The sequence below is a fragment of the Stegodyphus dumicola genome, chromosome 3 (assembly GCF_044657685.1).
Source record: "Stegodyphus dumicola isolate Sdum_Otavi_A_Nest chromosome 3, ASM4465768v1".
NCBI classification, from domain to species: Eukaryota; Metazoa; Arthropoda; class Arachnida; order Araneae; family Eresidae; genus Stegodyphus; species Stegodyphus dumicola.
Window position 1 is genome coordinate 146,346,225 of NC_140770.1, and position 24,057 is coordinate 146,370,281.

The window sequence follows — 24,057 nt, forward strand, 5'->3', positions numbered from 1 at the left end:
GCTTAGTATACAGATTATTCTATTACAAATAAATACAAAAATACTCAGTTGGTAGCAGTATATTAAATCCACTTTGTCCCAGTGACAACTCATTAAAACATCATTTTTCTTTAGTACGCTATAAGGTATTTCTCCCGCCTTCTTAGCGTGTCTTCGTGGTGTAGTGGTCCGCATGCTGGATGCGTATTCCAGAGGTCCGTGGTTCGATTCTCAATGAAGGCGTTGCTCATTTTTTCTGCTTCCAAAAATATTCTAATGTCTCTACAGTGGCGCCCGAACTAAAAGGGTGGTGAATGATGATTCTCCACACCCAGTATTTGGCGTTTGGGTCCCCTAAAACCCCAGTCGCCCTTTAAAAGAGGGGTAGTGTATAAGGTATTTCTCCCGCCTTCTTAGCGTGCCTTTGTGGTATAGTGGTCTGCATGCTGAGTGCGTATTCCAGAGATCTGTGGTTCGATTCCCGGCGAAGGCGTTGCTCATCTTTCATGCTTCCAAAAAATCCTAATATCTCTACAAAGCAAAAATCACTGCAATGAGCGCTAACTATACCAACGATCTACAAAATTCTTAACTTTCTCAACTTCTAAATATTATTCAAATCTTAAAGTAAATTGTTACATTTTAAATTTATTTGACATATTTTGTGATTTCGAAACTGAACTCTATTTGAAATTTATAAAAGTACAGCTTTAAATATCTAAACGAAGAGTATATGAAAATTTGTCTTACATAAATTGGTCATAACTTTTGGATATTCTTACGATTTAGAAATTTTGGCTGAACATCGGGGCATCAATTATCGTATATTCCGGAGTATAACACACACTTTTAATACAAAAAATAAGATTTAAATTTAAGGGTGCGCGTTATATGCGGGACATAAGAATGATCGATTTAAAAATAAGGGAAAAGTAAAAGATGAGCATACAAAAATTAGATATCTATATGTACCTAAATGCTGTTTATTTAAAAGAAACGACCTACCTTATGAGCTTAAATATCGAATAACGTGAAATATCGAATAACATGATGAAAAATTCATATTCGCCTTCTGTTACATCTTCGAATTCTGTTTTGTCTTCCCCATCTTTTCTTTCGCAAAGTGCATGACTTTGCATCTGAAAGCAGCACTGTATTTCGTTTGGAAAGAGCCATATTTACTCTTAAAAGAAACACTGTGTCAACTGTATTTCTACTAAAGCAAATGCGATTTACTAAAACCTACGATGTTCACTTAAATCACAGCTTCAAATCTCAGCTTCTTATAGAAATCATTAAATTCTTATAAATCACAGCTTCTTATAGAAACAGAAAACAATCTGACTCCTGATTTCGCGAATTCATTCGGACCGGAAGTGCATTCTTCCGATCCGACAGAAACAGAAAACATCTGACTCCTGATTTCGCGAATTCATTCGGCATTCTTCCGATCTGACAGAAACAGAAAACATCTGACTCCTGATTTCGCGAATTCATTCGGCATTCTTCCGATCTGACAGAAACAGAAAACATCTGACCCCTGATTTCGCGAATTCTCTCGGGTCGGAAGTGCATTCTTACTTAAAATAATATTTCCCCTTTTCTCGAAGTCCTCGAATAACATCCTTGTGCTTATGTGCACTGAATATAACCTATCCTCTTTGCGGAATTATTTATTCTCTCAAGTGTTTCTTCCCCACATGTATTGTTCCCCTTATTGTGTATAAGTTCCGTATATCATTGTTCTAAAGTCCGGGAGAAATTTTGAATGAATGACTTCAAAAGATAAGAGAATCCCACATGTACCTTTTACGTTTATTCTTAAAACAAAGAAAGCGCGTTATACGGCGAATATACCTAAAAATAAAAAAATGCAGTTAGAAATTATAAGTTCGTGTTAACGCCCTAATGTAGGGTATTTCAACATTTGGAGAGTAATACGAATTTTCTGTCACTTAAGGATATTCTTGCATGCTTTCATAATTACTTAGACCGATTTCTGATAAAAAAACTGAAATTTATCAACAATAGTAATATGATTAAGAAGATTTTCCGAGATAAAAAAAGTGTTTGGTAAGTTGAGGATAAGATTACGAAAGAGGCAACTAGTTTCACGTCACGAATTCTATACACAGAGTTTCAATTCTTTCGATAGCAATTTTGAAATCTTTCTTTGAAAATGGAATTCCTAGATAAAAATTACGATAGCATATTTTGCTATCATACCTGTAATTTTTAATCAGTGGGGTCAGCTGTTGTCGGTCTACAATTCAACTCTACACTGATAAAAGTCTTTAAACAATAAAGCTTCAAATATTCAGGACACGCATCTGTCTTTGGGATAGGTGGGGGAAGGGATTATGTACTAATATACTCCTCCAGATTCCACCTTATAAAAGCATAATTAAATAAATTTTCGCTTCATTCTAAAACATAACATTCATGCGTACACCTTTAACCTTTCTAAATAATGCACTCAAACTAAGTTGCAAGCCTAAGATTTACGATTCATTATCTCATGAATGAGCTTACCAATAAAAAAGTCCATTTGGACAGAAAAATTTCATACTAGAAGCAAATTATGCTGCTAAAATTAGTCAAGCAATGATATATTGATTTCTAGAGATGTCAGTGTCATTTTGGAAAAAGAGTAAAATATAGAATCAATAGTAAAAGACAGAAAACTGTAAAGCATTGGTGTAAGGTTTGGGGTTAATTAATACAGTTATCTTATTATTTTAGCTTGACTATGTAGGGATTTGCTTAACAGTTATTTTATATTTCTTGACATTAAGCTTGTTTACGCCTACTTTTTGAATCAGAGTCAGTTTGAGCAATAGTTAACCTGTGAAGCCATTAGACTAAACTTAACTTCAATTAATTTTAAATTATTCACTACTTTTTGAATTAAACTAGAAGTGTTGGTTTTTATAAGCACGAGTTGAGCCGTCTGTGGACCAGATTTGAGTTAATAAAGAGTTCTTTACACCCTTCCCCTGACTTTCCTGTAGTACTTTAAGACTTAGTGGTTTCCGTGTTAACTTTTTACGATGATTACTTCCAGCAGTTTCTCACCGGTACTAGCAATTAAAGCATTTTTCAGACATCAGAGCAATCGCAAATTTCTCATAATCTCTCTCTTATTATTATATTTTAAATAGCAACGATTTAAATTATCTCCCATTTCATTAATTTTTAGGAAATCCATAAAATAAACTTTTTTAATTTATCAGCCAGCGATTTTAATCGAGATATAAGCTTTTTAATAACCAACCAATATCAGATGCATTAAAAAATAAAAAAGTTTTATATGACTTAAAAATTTTATGTAATGTATTTTATTTAATGATTAATTAAATATATTAGAATTATTTGAAATAAATATCAATCTGTAAATTTAATATTTATCTGTCAGTACCTTTCAGTCACAAAGTATAACTAAAGAAAATGTCTTGCACCAAATTCTAGATTTCTAATATAAAATAAACATAAATTTGAATTTTTATTGTTTTAATTATTATGATTATTGTTTATGTATATTTTGATAAATATATATAATAAAATATTTAGAAAGCAAAATTTAAAATTTAATGAAAACATTTTTTATTTTCTTCATAATTTTTTCACTTTGATAAAATGAATATCCGGCCTGTCAACTGCTTTCAGATCGTACATTTGGCCCACATGCAGTTTTAGTTTGAGAGCACTGCTTTAATTGCAGTAAAGAAGGAATTTTCTTTTCCAATTTTTGTGCTCTCTAAATGTAAAAGATTCTATAAATTTATATTTCTTCTGAATATACGGATTATTCTCTCTAGATTGCTCTTAACTTTTGAAACAAAAGTTCGGGAAGTTCTAAAATTTTCAGAATTTAAAAATAATAGAACATTTTATTGAAGATAATTATATCAATTAATATGGTATTAAAAATAATAAAAAATAAAAACCTTTAAATTAGTACAAATTGTAAGATTAGAATAAATATTTAAGTAAAGGAACGAGTTAGTATTGCAATAGAAAAAAAGATATTGTTACAATATTTATAAATTTTTACCTTCACATAAGATCATGCGGAATAAATACGAAATAGTGCCAATGTAATTACAAATCACTATTTATATAAACAGAAATTATGTAACAAAAATAATAGGTATAGAAATTAAGAATTTTTCTCTCTCTTTCATGTGAGTTCAAAAATGCAATCTGGCATAGATTCAAACAGCTGTCCAAAGGTTTCACAAAATATATTCCCTCGTGTTTTAATTATGCAAAGTCTTCTTTTAAAGAATAGTCAAAATGTATTGCCCCATCCAGCTAAATGGTAGTGGATTAGATATCACATTTATTAAACAAGAAGCTCAAGGTCAACCAGAACGAACAGATACATATAATTTCAATACTTTACTGCAGAAGCCGTTGCTTTTGTTCCGCACAGCACGGTGAAAGGATGCAATATTATGGTGAAATATGTATTCCCTCCCATTCCCAATCAAATTTGCATTTAAGAATCATGTTATTCTATTAACAGCTCTTTCTAATGCTCTAAATTCATCTACGAACACCATATGTCCTCCTTGTTCGTCCTATTAAATTGTACACACTTTTTGTTGCAGTTTATTTAAATTTATTTCTTCGAATTTTATCATATATATGCTTCTAATTCAATAAAATCAGTTTTCACTTCTCCGCAAGGCAAAAATACGTAAAAACTCAAAGTATATTCATTAAAAAATGTAAATTACAGAAAAATCTAAAACCCCAAATATACTTAAAACAAGTTTAAAAAATTACAATTAAAGTTTCTACGCAAAAACAAGCAATTAGGCAGCAGACAGTAAGATAGACTTTCCGGTCCACAAGATTGAAAATGTACCATTGATTCCACTCAGCAAAAACAACCACTAAAGTCGGTGCACCGACTGACTTAATTCATTATTCTATTAAGAGTTCCAAATGTAAATTATGGGCGGCCTCGTTAGGCTCAGTACCATTTAAACAACTTTCAAACTGTTTATAATTCTATAACTATTACATCCAAATCAACTAAAGGCACAAAACCTTAACCAGAACAAAAGAATAACATAATTTAAACACTTTTAAAGAAAAAATGCACAATTTACCAACATATAAAAGTAAAAGAACTGAGCTCACTGGGATGAGTGGGTACATATATATAAGTTTTGTGCGACCGCTTGCAACCAAAAAGGGAAGTGCACAACTAGATGTTATAGCAAATCCACAAACAAAAAGCGTTTTAAGGCTACTCGTTTTTGAGTTATGCGGGATACGAGCGTACATTCGTACGTACAGACGTCAAGAAAAAAATCTCTTCTGATCCTTTATTCTGTCCTTACGTACAGATGTCAGGCAAAAAACATCGTTAAACTGCATTCGATAGAGGTCAAAATGAATGTTTTAGTTGAAATTTGATACCCAAAATTTTTCGCGATTACCAGTACTTCCTTTACTTCGTACAAGGAAGTAAGTTGCTGTACATTTGGCAGTTCATTGGATGTTCCTGATGACATTTATGGTACGAGGAGCGATGCCTGTATAAATAAACTATATTTGAAAAATCTTCTGCTGATATAAATAAAATCTACGTGAATAAACCTGATGGGAGTCATGCATTTGTGAATAAAATTGAAAGGTATGAATAAAATTGAATTGGACTGCTAAAATTAAATTTTCTATTCTGAACATAGCACATCTGAGCATTACGTATTATGTCATGAAGAAGATAGCAAACAGTTTCTTTTTCGGTAGAAAGTTAAACTAAGATCTAAGCAAAACTGAGCGCCAATCTGTTTATAGAGGCCCACCAGTGGCCGAGCGGTAAAAGACCATGAATACTGGTAGTTCGGTCCGAGGCTCGATTCCCGCGAACGAGCTGGCTGCATGGGTGTTTTCGTAGTTTTCCCCATGTGTAAAAAAAAGTGTTAATACGAGCTAGTTTTCCTTAGAAAGTCTTCCACGAAGTCATCCGTCCCTTCCGTGTAGTGCCTTAGGGCGGACCACGTAAATAATAATAATCTGTTTATAGTAGGGAAACTACTTTAAATCGCTGACTAACGTAAGATGTTTATAATTCTAGCTGCAGGAACCAAATCTCTCCGGTAAAGAGAAGGATTTAGAACAAATCGCTTGTACTTATAATATGTTGCAATGATAGTGCCAATGTTTGAAGGGAATTCTCTAACTTGTTGCGATCAATCAATGATTCCATAATGGCAGGTATAGATAACATCAAACCAAAAATTCCTTTCAAACTGCGTTTCATAAACGACTATCTTTTAATGAAAACAAGTTGAAATATGCAAATAACTATACCATGTAACGGCTTTCCTTGAATTGGTTAAAAACTTTGAATCCTAAAACTTCATAGATGCACTATATAATTCAAAAGCATTTTTTACAAGGTATTACAAAAGTCAACTTTTTTAAGTAAATGTAACTTTAACACTAGTAATTTCCTTTTTTACGATGTGTTATTAATATTATAAATGTTCTGTGCATGTAACGTAAGGCATAATTAAGTTACTGTTATTATTACTTACTGTTACTCTTATTACTATTTTCAGTCTTCGTATCGAAGCAAACGGAACAGTGTCAGTGGGTACTTCTTAGCCAGTCGGAGTATGCACTGGATACCGGTAAGCCTGTTACAACACTTTAACACATGATTTTATGCTTAGAAAAAAGAATAAACGTAATCTTTTACTTAAAAATGCTTAAATAGGTTATTTAAATTAAGGAATATTTTTGCTGCTTCAAATACACTGGTAAACATTTAAAAATCACTCATCATTAGCCTCAAAATAAACTGTCGCTCGAAATTTAATACGCATATTAAGAACACTAGTGGACAAAATTAGGAGATGCAGCAACTTGCCCCAAATAGCTGGAGAAATGCTAGATAGAAAGTATGGATATAGTCTATTGTATGGCAATAATGTGTACAAAACAACAATGAAAACGTCATTCATTAGCATGAGTTGTGGACAAGAGTCCAATGTAGTCCAAACTTGAGGTTGAAAGATGGGAGTGACTATGTGGCTAGTATGGTGTGTCGCCTTCCCAGACAGAGAAACAGCAAGCATAACGAGTAGTCATGCTGTTAACAAGAGAGTTCAGGAGTACCTGTGGAAGTCGCACCCACAGCAGTGTTTAACTCCTGAATGGTTCTGTGTGGGGGTTTGCGTATTTCAATGGCCCTCCCAAGAGCATCTCAAGCATGTTCAATAGGATTAAGGTCTTGAGATTTGGCTGGTCAATCCATTTGGTGAATATCCTCGCTTTCCAGATAGTCATTAGTCGGGTGCGCCCTATGTGGTCTCGCATTGTCGTCCATAAAAATCAACATGAAATTGAAAATGGCCAAAAGCACCCCTGAAAAGTTGCACATAGGGCTGTAGGACCTCCTTCCTGTACCTCTGGGCATTCACGGAATCAGTGTCGAACACATGGAGTGGGTATCACGCATGATCTTCTCCTACAGCCACGGAACTGTCTCATGACCTCGCTACTGCCACAGAAACATCAGTTTGAAAGGAAGACAGTTGCCATGAGACAGGATTGCATGCTCGATATCCACTCACTCCCTTCCACAAAAGAGAGCGTTTACAATGATGCGAACAACTCCAACACTGCACACATCTTCAATGGGCTAATGTTTTCTTCATGGATGAGTCCAAATTCAGTCTACAACCTGATTCTCGGCGATTATTGATACAGAGGTAACCTGGGAACCGATACCATCTCAGCAACATCATGGAAAGGGAACAACAATATGGTGGTGGAGCAGAGAATGTCTGAACAGACATCCTCTAGCGCTTGGTTGAAAGTATCAAATACCGGTCGTCATTGTTTGTTGTGGCTCTTAGGAGACCTTTTCCTGATTTTCTGGGGACTACCCTCTGTTTTTAAACTAATTCCATAAATTAGATATGACAATTGATGTTACATCCAGTTCTCTTGCAACCTTGACTTGGGACCGACTTGCCTCAAGCCTACCCACGATTTCCTTCACCTCAAAAACAGAAAAAAACAGCAAGATTATTCAAGAAAGGCAACAAAACTCACTACTGTGTTGCAGAGCAGAATAAGCTTAGCAGCTGGACTCGGACTTTTATACCTCCTGATGACATATATTCCCACAGGAATGCGTAAACTCATCTTAACGACATCAGTGCCGCAGGGACATTATATGGCAACCAACTGTCCAGGTTTTATGTGGTATTTTAGGAGAAACGTGGAAAAGTGTTTTTCATCCCTTAATTTTGTCCGCCAGTGTATATTTGTACAACATTACTTATAATTTAATAAGTAACAGAGTATAAGCTGCATAGTATTAAAGAAATAATAAGTAATAAAATAAGATATTATCGATTGAGATTATATAGGTGAAACACCGAAACTTTTAGAAAATGTTTGCCGAATATATATTTAGGATAGCATGGGAGAGTTATACAGCTTTTGTAGTAGGTATATCTGAAAAGTGAAAAATTATACAACATAATCCTATAAAAATATTGAATGTTTTTGATTAAATATACAATGAATTAAATAAATTTGAATTTGAATTTAATTAATCAGATTAAGAAGTAAAAAATAACATTTTTAAGGACTGCATCTATAGTTTTTATATAACTTTGTTTGATAATCAATAACAGATAGATTAAATTTGGAAGATAAATATCTTACATTTTGCCGAAAGGCAACAGATTCGAATGAAACGTGAGACAAAACAGAATCGTGTTACGAGACTAATAGCCGTTTGGGCTTAGAAGGAAAAGGTAAAAGGTGAGATGATATTTCCTCGTACAATTGTGAACGATTAATTTTTTATTTTATTAGCAATGTAGAATTTGTCTGATAAAACGGTAGAACCAGAATAATAATAACAGGAGTTTTATTCAACGTTATTCATGTGTATATAAATGATATAAATATAGGCTATCACGAAGAATATTTCCGAGAAATCAAATTCAAGGAATGTAACAAATATGTATTATTCTCATTATACGATCAGGCTAATACACTGCAATGATAGACTTCATTTACAGTCAATCGAATAATCAATTTATTTGAATTCGGTATTGCATTACGATTTTCAAAGGCCTGGGAATAAAAAGAGGAAGGAGGTAACCAGAATTTAAAATAAATAAGATAATGAAATTTAAGAACATAAATGACATTTATTTTTAAAAGTTAGATAAATTTGATTTTGGATTTACCAGATTAGGATACATCTATATTATTATAATCAGATGTTATAGGTTTTTATTTTAAGATAAGACCAGCAGTTATTTTTTTCTTCGAAATCGAAACTGTATTACGTTGAACTAAATTTAAAATGCATTTTAATTGCGTTTAATGCATAATTTCTAAGACTATGTATTTGATTTAGTATAATGAAGGCATGCTTTACGTATTTCACAAATTATCATTTGAAGTACTATTCTTTTAGTAATCTTTCTTTTCTGCGTAATAACTTTAGTTCGAATAATGAGCTGAGTATTTACACAGCTGAGTATAATATCTAAAGGAAATAAAATTTTCATTAAAAGCTATATATACTATCGCAAACTTCAAAAGGGGGATCAATTGTGTTTCTTTATCATTTCCGAATACTCCGGAAAATGTCCTTTCATTTCCGATTATTTATTATTGACGTGAAAAAGTGAGTACAGAAGATTCTGGAATAGATTAAAAAAAGTAAAAGAAAAAACAAATTGCAGATAAACTAGTTTCCCGACTTAGAATCTAGAAAATTCATAAGGTGATAAAATATTAATTATTGTAAACTAAATTAATTTCGTTTACTCATGAGATATAATGAGAAATTTCAGGTCTATTCAACCCTCTGTTAGAAAACTATTGAATTGTAAATACAATCTGAATTTGGCTCAAGATCATGCAATACATTAGTTTAAGGTAACGCACAACTTTTATATTAATACTTTTATGCAGCATCTATTTCTACCTCTGAATTTCACCAAACTACAAATTAGATCAAGTTTAAATAATTAAACTGTAGTTTAATAGAATTCGGTGGCAACAACCCGGTTTGTTATTCGTTTGAGAAGAAGAATCGTCTGGGGAATAAATTATATACATTTTCACATTTCAGATATACAGAAGACCATATCATTCCCATGTTACCGTATTTCTTTACGTATTTTCTGCTTACTTTTATTAATTTTATCCTCCAAAACTCGAGAATTGGAAAATTATGCGAACAGTTTCAATTCTGAGGGATGTGGTCACAGTAAAAAAAGTGCGAATGAAACGGACTTATGAATAAACTACACTCATGTTCATAAATTAAGGATAATGCAAAATCAGGCAAAGGAAGAGTTAGAAGCAAAACAAATTTGACTTATTTGTAAAGCTTATTTATTATTAAACAAAAGGTAAAGATAAAAAAAAGATGCTATATGTTTGATATTATTAAAACAATTAGCGATTTTTTCTCCCCGGAGCAAATTAAAAAAAAAAAAAAAAAAAAAAAAAACCTATTTACAAAAAACCAATATTACATGGTTGGTATGATTGTTAACACATTGTATGTATCCCAAACGATGCAATACAGTCCGTACAACGCCTAGGCATGCTGAGTATCAAATTATCGATCTGATCTTGGGGGATATTACACCACTCAAAAAGCAATGCTCTCCGAAGTTCCGGTAGACATGTAGGAGGAGGTTGACGTGCTGCAACTCGTCGGCCAAGCATGTCCCACACGTACTCTACTGGATTCAAGTCCGAGGAGAATGCTGGCCAGTCCATATGGGTGATAGCCTCCGATTGAAGACATTCGCTTACGATGTTTGCACGGTGAGGATGGGCGTTGTCATTCTTAAACACAAATTGTGCGCCCATGGCGCCCCGAAACAAACGTACGTGATGTTCCAGAATGACGTCCCGATAGATTTGGCTTGTCATGGTTCCAATCTGAACATGCAGGTCAGTTCTGTAACCCAGAATAATTCCACCCCAAACGAGCACTCCTGCACCACCGTAACGGTGTCGTTCAATGATGTTTTCTTGGTGGTAATGGGTACCTGGAGCTCTCCATATGAAAGTCCGGCGAGAATCAGACTGCAAGCTAAACCTGGACTCGTCGGAAAACATCACACAAGCCCACTGTTGCGGTGTCCATAATGCATGCTCTTTACTCCAGGCTAACCGGAGGCGACAGTGAGTTGCAGCAAGTGGAACGCATCTGACAGGTCTACGAGCATATAGACCAATCTGTCCTAAGCGTCTGTACACGGTCTGCCTTGAAATTGTCGTACCAGTGGCTGAAGAGAGCTGACAAGACAGGTCTGAGGCTGTGCTCCGCTTGTTTATTTTGGCAGTAACTGCCAAATACCGGTCCTCATTCGGCGTTGTAACTCTAGGGCGACCTGTGCTGTAACGTCTACTCACATTACCATCATCTTGAAATCGTTTCCAAAGCCTGGAGATGACACTCTGGGCAATTCCAAGTTTGTCTGATACTTCCAGTTGGGTACGCCCACATTCCAGACGGCCGATAATTCTACCACGTAAAAAAACATCCAAATGCGCCCTTTATGTCATAACTATTCGGTTATTGCACTGAAATGCTTATAAAGTGCCTGCGAACAATTTTACTTCTTTGCCTGTATTCCTTATATATCTCTCTCTTACACTCTTGTCATTGTGACGTACCATCGGTGTCATCTGGTTACTTCCTGAAATTTGCATATGATTCTTGAAGATGTGTGTAGTGATTTTACAGGTGATATATTTATTTTAGAGTTCGATTTCCGCGTGACTCCGAATTATCCTTAATTTATGGACATGAGTGTACATGTAAATATCACGATATTATTTCTTAAAAAAGAAATCTACATTCCAATACTAATATACAGTAATATTACAATATAAAATAAAATATCTTCATATCTATTTCACTGTAACTCGAATCTCGGCCGTTCTTATTGTTTTTAAATTTATTTATGGATTATTTGAAACCTAAGGATTAGTCTCTAAGCCTCATATCATCCGTACAGATTTAGAGAAGGTTGAACGTGAATATGCAGCCGACTCAGCGAAATTGTATACTGAATGTCAATGCATGTTTGTTTCGCTGTGATGGGTCGTTTCTTGTATTAGGCTCTGGTATAAATTTCAACAGTTAGAAGGAAAAGGTTCAGTGCGTATTGCGCAAATAGTTTGCGAGGGTTTGTCTTTGTTAGAGAGACGAAACCAGTCACTAAACCGGCGAATAAATTTTAGAATTCAGAGCAATTTGGTCTCAGAATATATCGAGGAAGAAGAAATTTACTTGAATATACTTTAAAAATTTAAGAACCTAACGCAGGCGAGGAAATACGACTGTATAAATATCTATTCATTTAGTATTCTTTAAAATGGTTCGCTATTTCACCTGGACCAACTGTATTATTAATAATAATCTTACTGATAAACCGAATTAAATTTTAAAAGAGCTCTTTTGGGCGACCGTTAAAATCTGAACCCTTTCAGAATTTTTAGTCCAAATTTGCCCTGAAGGATTATTAATTTCATTTTGGATTTCGCGGTGAAAACTATAAAGGGCGAATCACTTTTCAAATTGTTGCCACCAAATATTATCGCCCTGTATTATATTTAAAGAAATTAAATGATGAAGAATCTATATGAAGGTATATAAGTTTCTCGCATTGTGATAACACAACGGTACCTAGAGCCAGACAAATTTGAATAACGTAATCTTCCATAGAATATGGGCATGTGGAAGCCCTAATTTAAATTTGAAATTTGTTTTATTATCGATTTCATATTTTGAAACACTTCAACGAATTTTTGATCAAAAAAATAAACGATTTCTAAGCGAGCAATGGCAACAATGTAAGAAAAAAAAAATTTTTATCTCCAACGCGCGAGACTCTGTATCGGAAATTCTAAAGATATGCTCCTTTTAAAATTATTTTGCGATATTGTTGTTGAACTGAATTATCTTAAACTGCTGAAACTGGCAATAGATCTTAAACTAGGCAATTTGCAAAACCGCAGAAAAGAAGTAAGAAAATAAAGAAAGTGTCCTGCTATTTCGTAGCACAAAATGAAGCGAGAAATGCGTAGCATAAAAGTAGCAAGGAAACGTTTGCTATTGCAGACATATGAACCCCCTCTCCCCATCTTAACCATCGGAGCTTCCTTACCTTAGGGACAGGTTTATTATTTTTTAAAAATTAGTTAATAACTTACTGGCTTTTTACGATTTGCAATAAATATTCCTTCCTCAGAAGGTTTGTTGTAAACATTTAAAATGGCAGAAGTTAAATCTCAGAAAATTTTAGATCAAATTAAAGATTATAACGCTAATTACAGTTAGATAGTTTTTAAGCCAGGGAGAAGTATATTTTTTTATTTTCTCTAGGTCACCACTTGAATCCGGTAACTCGAGAGTTGACTCTGGTCACGAGATAATTCGAGTGGTAGCATTGTTTATTTAGAATTGGTTTGGGTAATATCACTTCATATATATATTCAACAATATGGGTATAAATCAACTGCCAATCTATAATCTTAAATATGCTTTGTAGAGTTATTGTTACGTATGCGTCTTCAACGTTAGTCCTAACTCAATAATCGTGGCAAGAGGAATATTATTTTCAAAGCTGTGGACCCAATAAGCATGGAATACAATGGAGGAATCAGTTCAAGTGAAGATGAGTTCGATTTTTCGTTGATGAAGAATAAAATTTCGTCAACGTATAGATTACTTGTCTAGCCATAAGTATCTTCAGATATAAAAGAACCATTAGATCTCTGTGAAATCATTTTACGTTAGCTGTAAGAAATCCACCAAATATACGGAAAATCGTCTCGAATTGCTGTATCGCCCCAGGGAAAAAGGCCCGCAATGCAAAGGGTTAAATTGGCTAAGACTTTGAATTCAATTCTAATGATTTGAGGGAAATCAGATGTATATCCCGCTGTTGCAGGATGATTTTTTTTTTTTAGCTGAAATCTTTTGTTCCTGAAGAAGGAGAATAGGTGGCTTATCGCTCTTCAAAATGGACAGAAATTTATTCAAAATATATGCCAAACTAAGTGGGTTTTTTTTTTCAGTTTAGTTTAAAACCCTGTGGAAGTAGTTATGGAAGTTATGGTAGTTATGGAAACATTTTTCAGTCGGATACCTTCCGAATTGCTGACAGCATTCAACTTTCTTAATGCAGCGGCTTTAATGTACTATCTAGCTATATTAAAACTAAAACCCATATCATTTACTTAAATTTTTACTTAATAAAAATCCTAAATTAATAATTTAAAATTTATTTCGTTTCTAAGCTGTAAGCAGTGTTTAATACTAAATTGGCATCTAATTTATTTTAATATTATCTGCAATTTCTAGAGTTTTCATTCTTCTTCTCAAAGAAAATAAACTTCTGTAAAGAAAAATTAAGATTTTAAAAAAGTAGATCCATTAAAAATTGAAAGAGTGCATACAGTTACCCTTGCTGTCAGCAGGACATGATTTTTCAATAGATATTATTTTCAGAAAGGCATTATTTGTACCGCATACATTATTTTTCAAACTATGATTTTTTAATGAATTACAGAAATTATATAATTTTTTCTTTTAATAGGTTGGAGCTTCTTTATTTGCCAGCAACATCGGTAGTGGACATTTTATAGGTTTATCAGGGTCAGGCGCCAGTACTGGAATAGGAATAGCAGGATTTGAACTTAACGTAAGTTATGAAGAATTTAAAATTGATTCTAGAAATGTTCTATAAAACATTTAGTTTACATACAACTTTATGTGTTTTGTATATGTGCAAGAAGTATGATCAAAATTTAACAAAATCTGCTTTACGATCTCCAAATTGTGATCAGCAAAAGCACATTTAAAAAGAAAATGCAAAGTCAAAACTTCAATAAAGTGTCAAAACGTTTCTAATATAACAAATTAATCTAGAGAATACGCAGAGTATCTGCAGAGAAATTCAGAGCTATTGAAAAACAATAGTGCAGCTGATCTGCACTTGCATTAACAGCAGATATAGAGGAATATTTTACCCTATTTCCAAATATTAAGGAAACCTTGCAAGAAATATCAATAATTTTAAAATGTAGTATGTAGACATTAAGGAAATCTAGTCAAATAATGTAAAATATTCATTAAGCTGTGAAATGAGGCGAAAAAAAACTTTTAGGTATTTGTTTCATTTTTAAAGTAAGCACATGATGAAAATGACAAATTTAAAGAAACGTAATGACAGTCGGTAAAATTTAGAAATCTGGAAAATTTTTAAATCAGGGAAATTCCTTCAATATGAAGGATTTTACAAATGTTAGTATCCTATAGAGATTTTTAGATAGGCCTAGTTATAATAGAATACTCCACCAATTGAGTACTAATACTGATAGTCATATAACAGGCGATATAGTAACTCAGCTGGTGGTAAGTAAGTATGACCTAATAATTGCAGTACGAATTAATATCTTTGAATCAGATCTGCAGCTGATTAACTGAAGAAATTTTTGTACGTTCTAGATGTAGACAAAGCACGAATGTTCCAAGCTTAAGGAAGATTTTTAACTTAAGTGACGTCAGACTATTCTTTCTGAATAAAACAGCTAACTTCCATAATGAATAGGTTATTCTCGAAACTTCTAATTCTCATGTCAGATAAGTATTGGAGACATTCTGAAGAGTTCTTTTGTATACTGTTTCTGCTTTCGATGAATCAGAGTAATTGCAAAAAGAAGCAGAAACTAAAGTCATAGTAAATCTGAAATCTTTCAATTCTTTTCCTTAATTAACTAACTATTATTTCTAGGATTTTATTTGTTTGCTTCAGTAATTGCAAATAACTTAATGTTTGTGCTTTATTATGCTTCGTTTTAAATTCCTAATGAGCTGAATAAAATTTGCTGTTATAATGATATTGAATTGATAATAAGTAATAATTTACTTTTGTTAATTATAGTTTCACTTGTTATAGGGGAAATTAGGTCACCCAAGAAATTTACTTTGCTCAAATGTTTCTAACACGAACAATTAAATTAAGTAATGGACATAAGTCCATTTAAGTAGTCCCTGAGGGAAAGATCTTGGCAATGAAGCGAATTGATTATCTGGCTAGGAACTGATTGACATATTAAAGCAGTTTCATGTTAAAATAATATTGACACCTTTTTTAATACAGAAGGACCCTAATGTAACTTTTAACAATCTTTTCATATTAAATTATATGTTAACATACTAGATTTCTTTCAATTTTGAAATTAAAAAATCCGAAATAATCCTTTTTTTATGTATATACTTTTAATTGACATGATCAGCTAAAGCATATAAAATAATTATTTTTAACTTTGTATAAGAGTTGAAAAAAATCATTATAGAAATTTTCTGTAAGTAAAGAAAATGTTTTTGAATTTTTTTCAAATTAATGATGTTTTATTTGGTGATTCGTAGGCTATGTTTGTAGTGTTGATATTAGGATGGTTCTTCGTCCCTGTCTACATGGCATCTGGGGTGAGTTTCAATTGTCGTACGTCATAATAACTTATTAAAACGATTAATATTTGAAATACATTTTGAAACATCTGCATTTTTCTTCAGGTTTATACGATGCCCGAATATCTGAGGAAGCGTTTTGGTGGTCAGAGAATACGTATCTACTTATCTGTCTTAGCTCTTTTACTTTATGTTTTCACTAAAATATCGGTAAGAAAAAATTTATTCTGATAAAATAGCTAATTAAATATTTCATTTATTATTATTTTAGGAATTTCTGAACTGTCAATGTATTGATACACATCTGATTTATTGAAGTTATGACGTAATGATTTTGAAGAAGAAAGATTTTCTAAACAGTACATGTAGTTAAAATTAGAGTATAATTATTGATATAATATTACTTTTTCTGTCCCCGCTTCAATGCATCTCTCTGAAATCTGCTTCTGAATGCCTTCAAATTCAAACCCTAGCTGCAATGTACCGGAATCCTAGTTTTCAAAATTTACGCTCTTCTCATTGCTGATGTCAATAATTTATAGGAGTGGAAGAAATAAAAACATGAAGGGAATAAGAAAGATGTTGATTGTGAGCACACTAGGAGTTAGTGACATCATACAAAAGCAACCCTTTTAATAATGTAACCTTGCCAACATTGCTTCTTTCTAACATAATTAAATAAAGGAAAACCATCTGTTGACTATTTGGCAGATTTGTAACAGATTTGTTGAATACATCAGTATCATAATGTATTAAAATATAATATAATTAAGAGAAATTGTTGAAAAGGCAAAGTTAAAAATAGCAGAAGTAAAAGAAGTACAGTAAATTTCCTTTTACTTAGAGGAAATAGAGTTGTATTTTCTAAGAGAATATCCTTCCATTAAGAAAAACATAGAATTAAAAGAGAATTTCCCAATGTTTATATAACAAAAGTTTGAGGATTTCTCAGTTAAAAGCAAGGAGTTCAAAATAGCAGATGTTTTGCAAAACGTAGTGCAAGGAAGTCAAACTTCGGCTCAAAAGCGTTTCGAAGATGAGGATAGTGCGTTAAAAATTGCTTTCATTTTATGTAATTAATAATGATAGAATACGTAATATTACCTAATACTTTTGCTCAATTATTTTTTTCGCTAAATATATTTTTCTTAGAATATTTGTATCAAACAGCATGAATATGATACTGAAAATAATTAAAATAGCTTTTTGTAAATGTTTTTGTAATGTGTGTAAAGTTATTAGATTAACTTCGAAGCAAGAAAACATGAAAACTTAACGATCCCTTCACCGGGATTCAAACTGCAAAATTTCCAGTTTTTAGTTGGACATGTTTTCCAATTAAATCACGAAGCAACGCGGTAAGGAAGAAGTAAATTATTTATAAATTTTTAAATGCAGAAAAAGTATTGTTGAACACGACTAGTTTATTTTATAATATAATTCCATTTCTGCCCATAAAAGTAAGTTTTTAATTCTGTGTTTCACTATTTTAACAAATTTTTGTGATTTTAAATTTCTGAATAAAAAACTGTACTGAAGAGCCAAACCATTATGACCACCTACTCAATATGCGTTGCGCCACCTTTGGCTACAAAACTGCTGCAATTCGCTTCGGCATGGATGCCACAGGTTCTTGGTAGATGACTGGGATGTACCAAATGTCTAAGCAACGGTCATGCAAATTCGAGATATTTCGACATGGAAGTGTTTGGGCTCCATGACATGGAAGTGTCTGAGCTGTCCCTCCATGACATCCCAAATGTATTCTATCGGGTTAAGATCCGTCAAGTTAGGTTGCCATGACATTAATTAGAACTCATTCTTATGCTCTTCGAACCACTCCAGCACAGTTCGAGTCTTGTGACATAGGGCGTTGTCCTGCTGGAAGATCCCATTTCCACTCGGAAAGTCAAGACAGACGCCATGTAAGGGTGCAACTGATCCTCAATTATTTTCAGATCGTCCGCAGCTTTCATGGCCTGTTCTACCACAACAAGAGTCTCAGAGCCTCTCATGAGAACGTCCCTCCAAAACATAACGCCGCCGCTACCGCTCTATGTATGACCTACTGTACAGGGATGGAGCAAATGCTCTCCTGCATAACGACGTACCCTGACACGATCATCGAAGTGATGAATGGGAAATCGTAATTCATCCGACCAAGCAACTGTCTTCCACTTATCTATGTTCCAGTCTCTATAATCCTGGAACCACTGTAGGTGAAGTTGACAATGTCGCTTAGTCAACAGAGGCACACGAGTGGGACGTCTGCTGCACAGTCCCTGTCTGTCAGCTGAGCCACTGTCTGGCGACGATTCTGCTGTACCAAGCGGAACGATCTCCGACGGCGATTTCCTTTGATGGCACTTAGACGTCCAACACCTTGGAGTCTTAAGCGTTAAAGTTAATTTATAAAGTAATGCTACTGCTGGTTTCGCCGTCATTAATCCACTTTGTAAAAATACTATCAACAGCTGATCGTGAACCTACCAGTCTTGCAGTTTCGGAGATACAAGTTTCGAGGCTTCGGGCCATTACAATATGCCCTGTGTCAAATTCCCTTAGATCAGCGGCTTCCCCATCATTCGCAAAAGTGCAAGAACGATTCCTTACCTCCAACAGCAGTTAAATACCATTTCCACCTAATAACGTGTCCTCCACGTCATCCAGACAAGTTCACTGAAAAATGTGGAGATGGTCATAATATTTTGGCTCGTCAGTGTAAATTTGCCTTTTTTAATGTAAAATATATATGTATATATATATATATATATATATATATATATATTGAAATTTTAAGAATTTTTTTCCTTATTTTCTGTTTTTCTCCCGTTTTATTTTGTGTAACATTTTTCAATGTAACTATAAGAACTAAAATCCTTTTCATATTTTTCAGATGGGTATACGTTCTGCCTCAATTTAATAATTACCATTTCATTTATCACATAAACTGAAGTAATTTATAAAGTAATGAAGGAATTAAAAAAGATATATGTTACTAATGCAATAAAACTTCTTATTAGAAATATTTCTAAAAATTTTCTATTCATTATAAATAAGGATTAAAAGCCCTTTATTTACTCATTGTAACTTTCTAGACCTTTCAGGCCTACTAGCTTTCGGATTTAAAAAACTTCAGAAATTTATTTAAGAAAAAAAATTAGAATATTATTAACTAAGAAGAAGATAACTTACCAAACAAGTCTTAGAAAAGATGACAATTTTTAAAACACATTTAATTACGTTGTTGTAAACTAATGTTAGATTTTTATAAACTGCTTCTCACATCATTATTTATTTCTCTATTTATTATTTATTTTCTATCAAGTAATTCAATTTAATAGTAACTACTTTGTGAATGTTTTAACGTTTCTAGGGTCTTATTTTAAACTGATTTTTAAAACTTACTTGAAATAAACTTTTTTGATTGAATTTTTTTTCATTGATGTATTTTATAGGCCGATTTATATGCTGGAGGCATTTTTATCAACCAGTCAGTTAAACTTGACCTGTACGGATCTGTGCTTACTCTTTTAGCTATCGCCGCCCTATTCACCATCTCAGGTAACTGGTTTTATGAAATTGCAAAGTAAAATAAAAATTATTTGTTAAAAATTAAAACTATTTGATTTGTTTTAAAACTTGGAGATACTGCAGTGAAATGCAAAGCTGATAAAAATTAATCCAGATAGGGCCAAAGTATGAAACTTTATCTGATTTAACTCAAATTCATTTTTATGTAGTTCTTTTCTGCATTCATGCAACGCTTTCATCATATTTGGAATGCTACATTACGTTACTCTACCAAGCCAGTTATTACCAACACCACCTGGCAAGTATTGCTATTGCAAGAAACATAAATTTAAATTGAAATATAAATTATCAAGAAGGTCTTTGTTGCTTTTAAATTTTCCAGTTGGTTGTGCAGTTCCTTTTTTTAAATAGCAATCTTACGTCACTTCGAATTGTAGAAGCTGGCTATTTGCCAGACTGTACGGACCATATATTAAAAATCTCTGCAATATCTATATTTGTCTGCCGCGTGGATGACGTAACGCAATGGTCACAAATCTTAGAGAGGGTTCTCTTAAAGATAATTTTAACACTAAAATACAAAAGAATTCTGCAAAAGGTATACAGCATTAGCTATTTGTGTTATGAGAAATCATTCTGGTGGTAAAGATAAATTTTAATGCAGGGCTTGAATATCTTGAATATGTCTACAGTATCTGGGATAAGAAATCACATTCTTAACCAAACACTCTTCAGTGTTTCATTGTGGATGATTATGAGTGGCATCTCGGCATCCAAGACGTTCCATAATACTGAAATCCAATCCATGGTCAATGGAATTTGATCTCAGTAAACGGGAAAACTAGTCCAAACGAGAATTCACTATACCTATGCTAGTGTATTCATTATACCTATGATAGATGTCACTATGGCTATGCCAAGTGCATGCAAAATTGTAGATGACCCTAAGATGATACCTCACCAGAAGAGGAATTCTTCACTTCCATAGCAAATCAATTTTCACGATGTGAGTAATATAGCGCGTTTCTAGGCCTTACCAAATATAATGAAGTAGAAAAACACTCTACAGTAGAGGCATTGAACTTTTACCTGAACGCTGGCTGGCTGTCATTACCAAAGATGGTGATTACATTGTAGAGTCATTAGGTATTTTTGAAACAGGAGACATGAAAAATGAGCAATGCGTTCCCGGCATTCGACTTGGACCTCTCGAATACGCGCCGAGAGTGCTACGTCATACCATGAATGCATGCAGAAAGAAAGCAAAAAATACCTTATAACATCAGATAATAAATGAATGAGTGATTATTGATTTGTGACGTAGCGTATCAATGTCTTCTTATTGTGTGTTGTATGTTTTGTACCGTATTGTAATTCATTTAATAATAATAAAATCATAGCGTGGTAAAAATGGAACCAAAGAAGAACGGCACCAACTCATGCACCGACCAGGTAACTTAACGCTTTCGAATATCTTCGGTAGTTTGAAGTCATCTTCAAAACCTACCTCTTGGTGGAATATTGGTGCATTTGTCTCAGTGTGGCTACTGCACTGTAAAAAAAAATCTGTAAAGTTACTAAGAAAAGTCGTGGAAACTGGGATGCCATGTATTATTTGAGTAATCAAAACAGGAATATTCTTTGTAACTTTACAGAGATTATACCTGTAATGGTTACAGATGTTTGACATGTAATGTTACAGGAAGATATTCTGTAGGCATAACAAAGTTTTTGTATGTTGATTACCGAAGCATATGTCTGTAAAGGTTACAGATCAAAGATCTGTAATGTTACAGGATATTATCGTGTAAGTATAACATGGTTTTCATATGTGATTTACCAATGTAAACATCTGTAAAGATTACAGGAAATAATAGTGTAAGTAGATCGTAATTTTTGTATGTGAATTACTAAAGGGAATATTTGTAGATTATTAGTGTTCTGCTTGTAAGGTTATTGCAAATGATTATGTAAGAACATGTATTTTCATGTGAAATTTTAAAGGATATATATGTGAAAGTTGCAGATAATTTACTTAAAAGTTCTTCCAAATAATTATGCATATAGAACATATTTGTCTTATATAAAATACAAAAATGATGTATTCTCAAATATTAAATATTTTGATTGTAATATTACTATAAATAATTACACATATAGAACATACGTCTTATGTGAAATGTCTACAGCTACTGCTTGTAACAAAATATGCTACATTTATTTATTTGTGGTGAAAGGGAAGTTATGTAACTTTAAATATTATTAAGTTTTTTTTAAGGAAAAATACCTTAGATTTTCTAAAAGATATACAACATTTTCTTTCAAAATATTCCCAATGTTAAAAAGAAGCTTAAATTTTGTTTTTCTTACATCTGCATTACTTTCCTGTATTGAATTTAAAGACATCTCAAAGTTACATATGCATCATGAAATAGTTGGAAAAAAAACTTGTATATTAGACTTAATGGTTTTTTGGCAATAAATTAGTAATGTTCTAGAATTCCTCCGCTGAACACTGGTAGTTCGGTCCGAGGTTCAAATCCCGCGAATGGGCTGGTTGTATGGGTATTTTCATGGTTTTCTCCATGTGTAACATGTATGTAAGCCAGTTTCCCTTCGAAAGCCCTCCACAAAGGCATTTCTCAGCTTAGGCAGATAGTCCTAGTGTGCTTTGCCATACTTAAATAAACTAAACCAAATCATTATCCTTATACCCAACAGTGTAATCTAAAGAGACTGCAATTGGATATGATTACAGTAAAAAAATATTTTAATGAAATTGTTTCAATACACAATTCTAAATATTTTTTTCAAATTCTAAAAAAAATTACAGATATAACTCAACAATGAACTTAAATTCAGTTATCACAAGCTATCCAAAATTATTTTCATTCTTAATTGCATTATTCATTTAAATTACAACATATAATTATTTTAGGCATAAATGCTTTTTAATCTCTTCTGCTGCTAACCATTAATTTAAATAATAGATTAATTAATCGGACAGTTGTACAGGCATTTTCCCAGATTTAAAACTTTATTAATAAATTACATTCTTCTCATTGAATACAAAATTGAAGAATTAGTTAGTCCTAAATTTAATTTTTCAAGTATTCCTTCTACTAAAACATTTATTGCCTACAGACAGGCAGACAGTAAGATGAACCCTAGCATTTGGCTATAGATTTAAATCCTAGAGAATGGGCTGCCTGTGTAAATGTTTGTGTAACATGAAGTTTTCCTTAAAATATTCCTTTCCTTGGACAGATGGCCCTCTCTTTCTTTGTCATATTTCAAATAATCAATTCAAGCATTTAATGTAGGTATGACTTCACAACTTCGTCTCAAATTCTAACTGAAAAATTTAACAGAATCCCTTGATACTGTGTCTATAATACATGATGAATATAGAATGATCTTAAAATTTTAAGGAAGAAAATATAACATATTTGGAAATGCCTTGATCCTATAATTATATTTTTCTCTGCTATGCCTAGAAAATTGAGAAAAGTAGACTTAAGAATGTAAAAACTGAAGATAAAGAATTCAGCATTAATAATTGATATGATAGTAGTAATAAACTAACGATTTTTAATGAAAAATTGATAATGCATAATGGCTCCTTAAAGTTTTAATTTTCTATCCTACTATTAATGGAACTAATTTATCACTATAATCAAAATGACTCAGATTTTCTTCCTTTAATTGATGTCAAAAATACGATGATTATTTCAAAATTCCTGTGAATGATTTAATTGTTCTCAAAATTTTTTATTCATTTATTAAATGCTTCAGATTAATGTTTTTGTTATTATTTCAAACCACTTTTTAAATCTTCGGGAAAAATGTTTAAATCTTCATTCAACAAAATTATATTTTTAAATAGATTTTTATGGAATAAAAAATTCTGTAAGATAATATTCATTCACACAAGATATTAACTTAGTATTTGCTCATTACTTTACAAGTATTCGATGAAGCCTTTTAGTGTAACATACAGGTTACATAAAGAACCATTTCATTTTAATGTAATATTCCAT

At 32.6% G+C, this 24,057-nt stretch overlaps 1 protein-coding gene across 1 annotated transcript in view; it reads left to right on the plus strand.

Moving 5' to 3' along the window:
* Positions 1-24,057, plus strand: part of LOC118192661 (sodium/mannose cotransporter SLC5A10-like) — a 97,360-nt gene that overhangs the window by 11,967 nt on the left and 61,336 nt on the right. Inside the window, exons 2-6 of the mRNA XM_035363665.2 lie at positions 6,561-6,632; positions 14,607-14,711; positions 16,442-16,501; positions 16,589-16,693; positions 19,942-20,047. Coding sequence (XP_035219556.1) covers positions 6,561-6,632; positions 14,607-14,711; positions 16,442-16,501; positions 16,589-16,693; positions 19,942-20,047 — 448 coding nt within the window. The remainder of the gene's footprint in view (positions 1-6,560; positions 6,633-14,606; positions 14,712-16,441; positions 16,502-16,588; positions 16,694-19,941; positions 20,048-24,057) is intronic.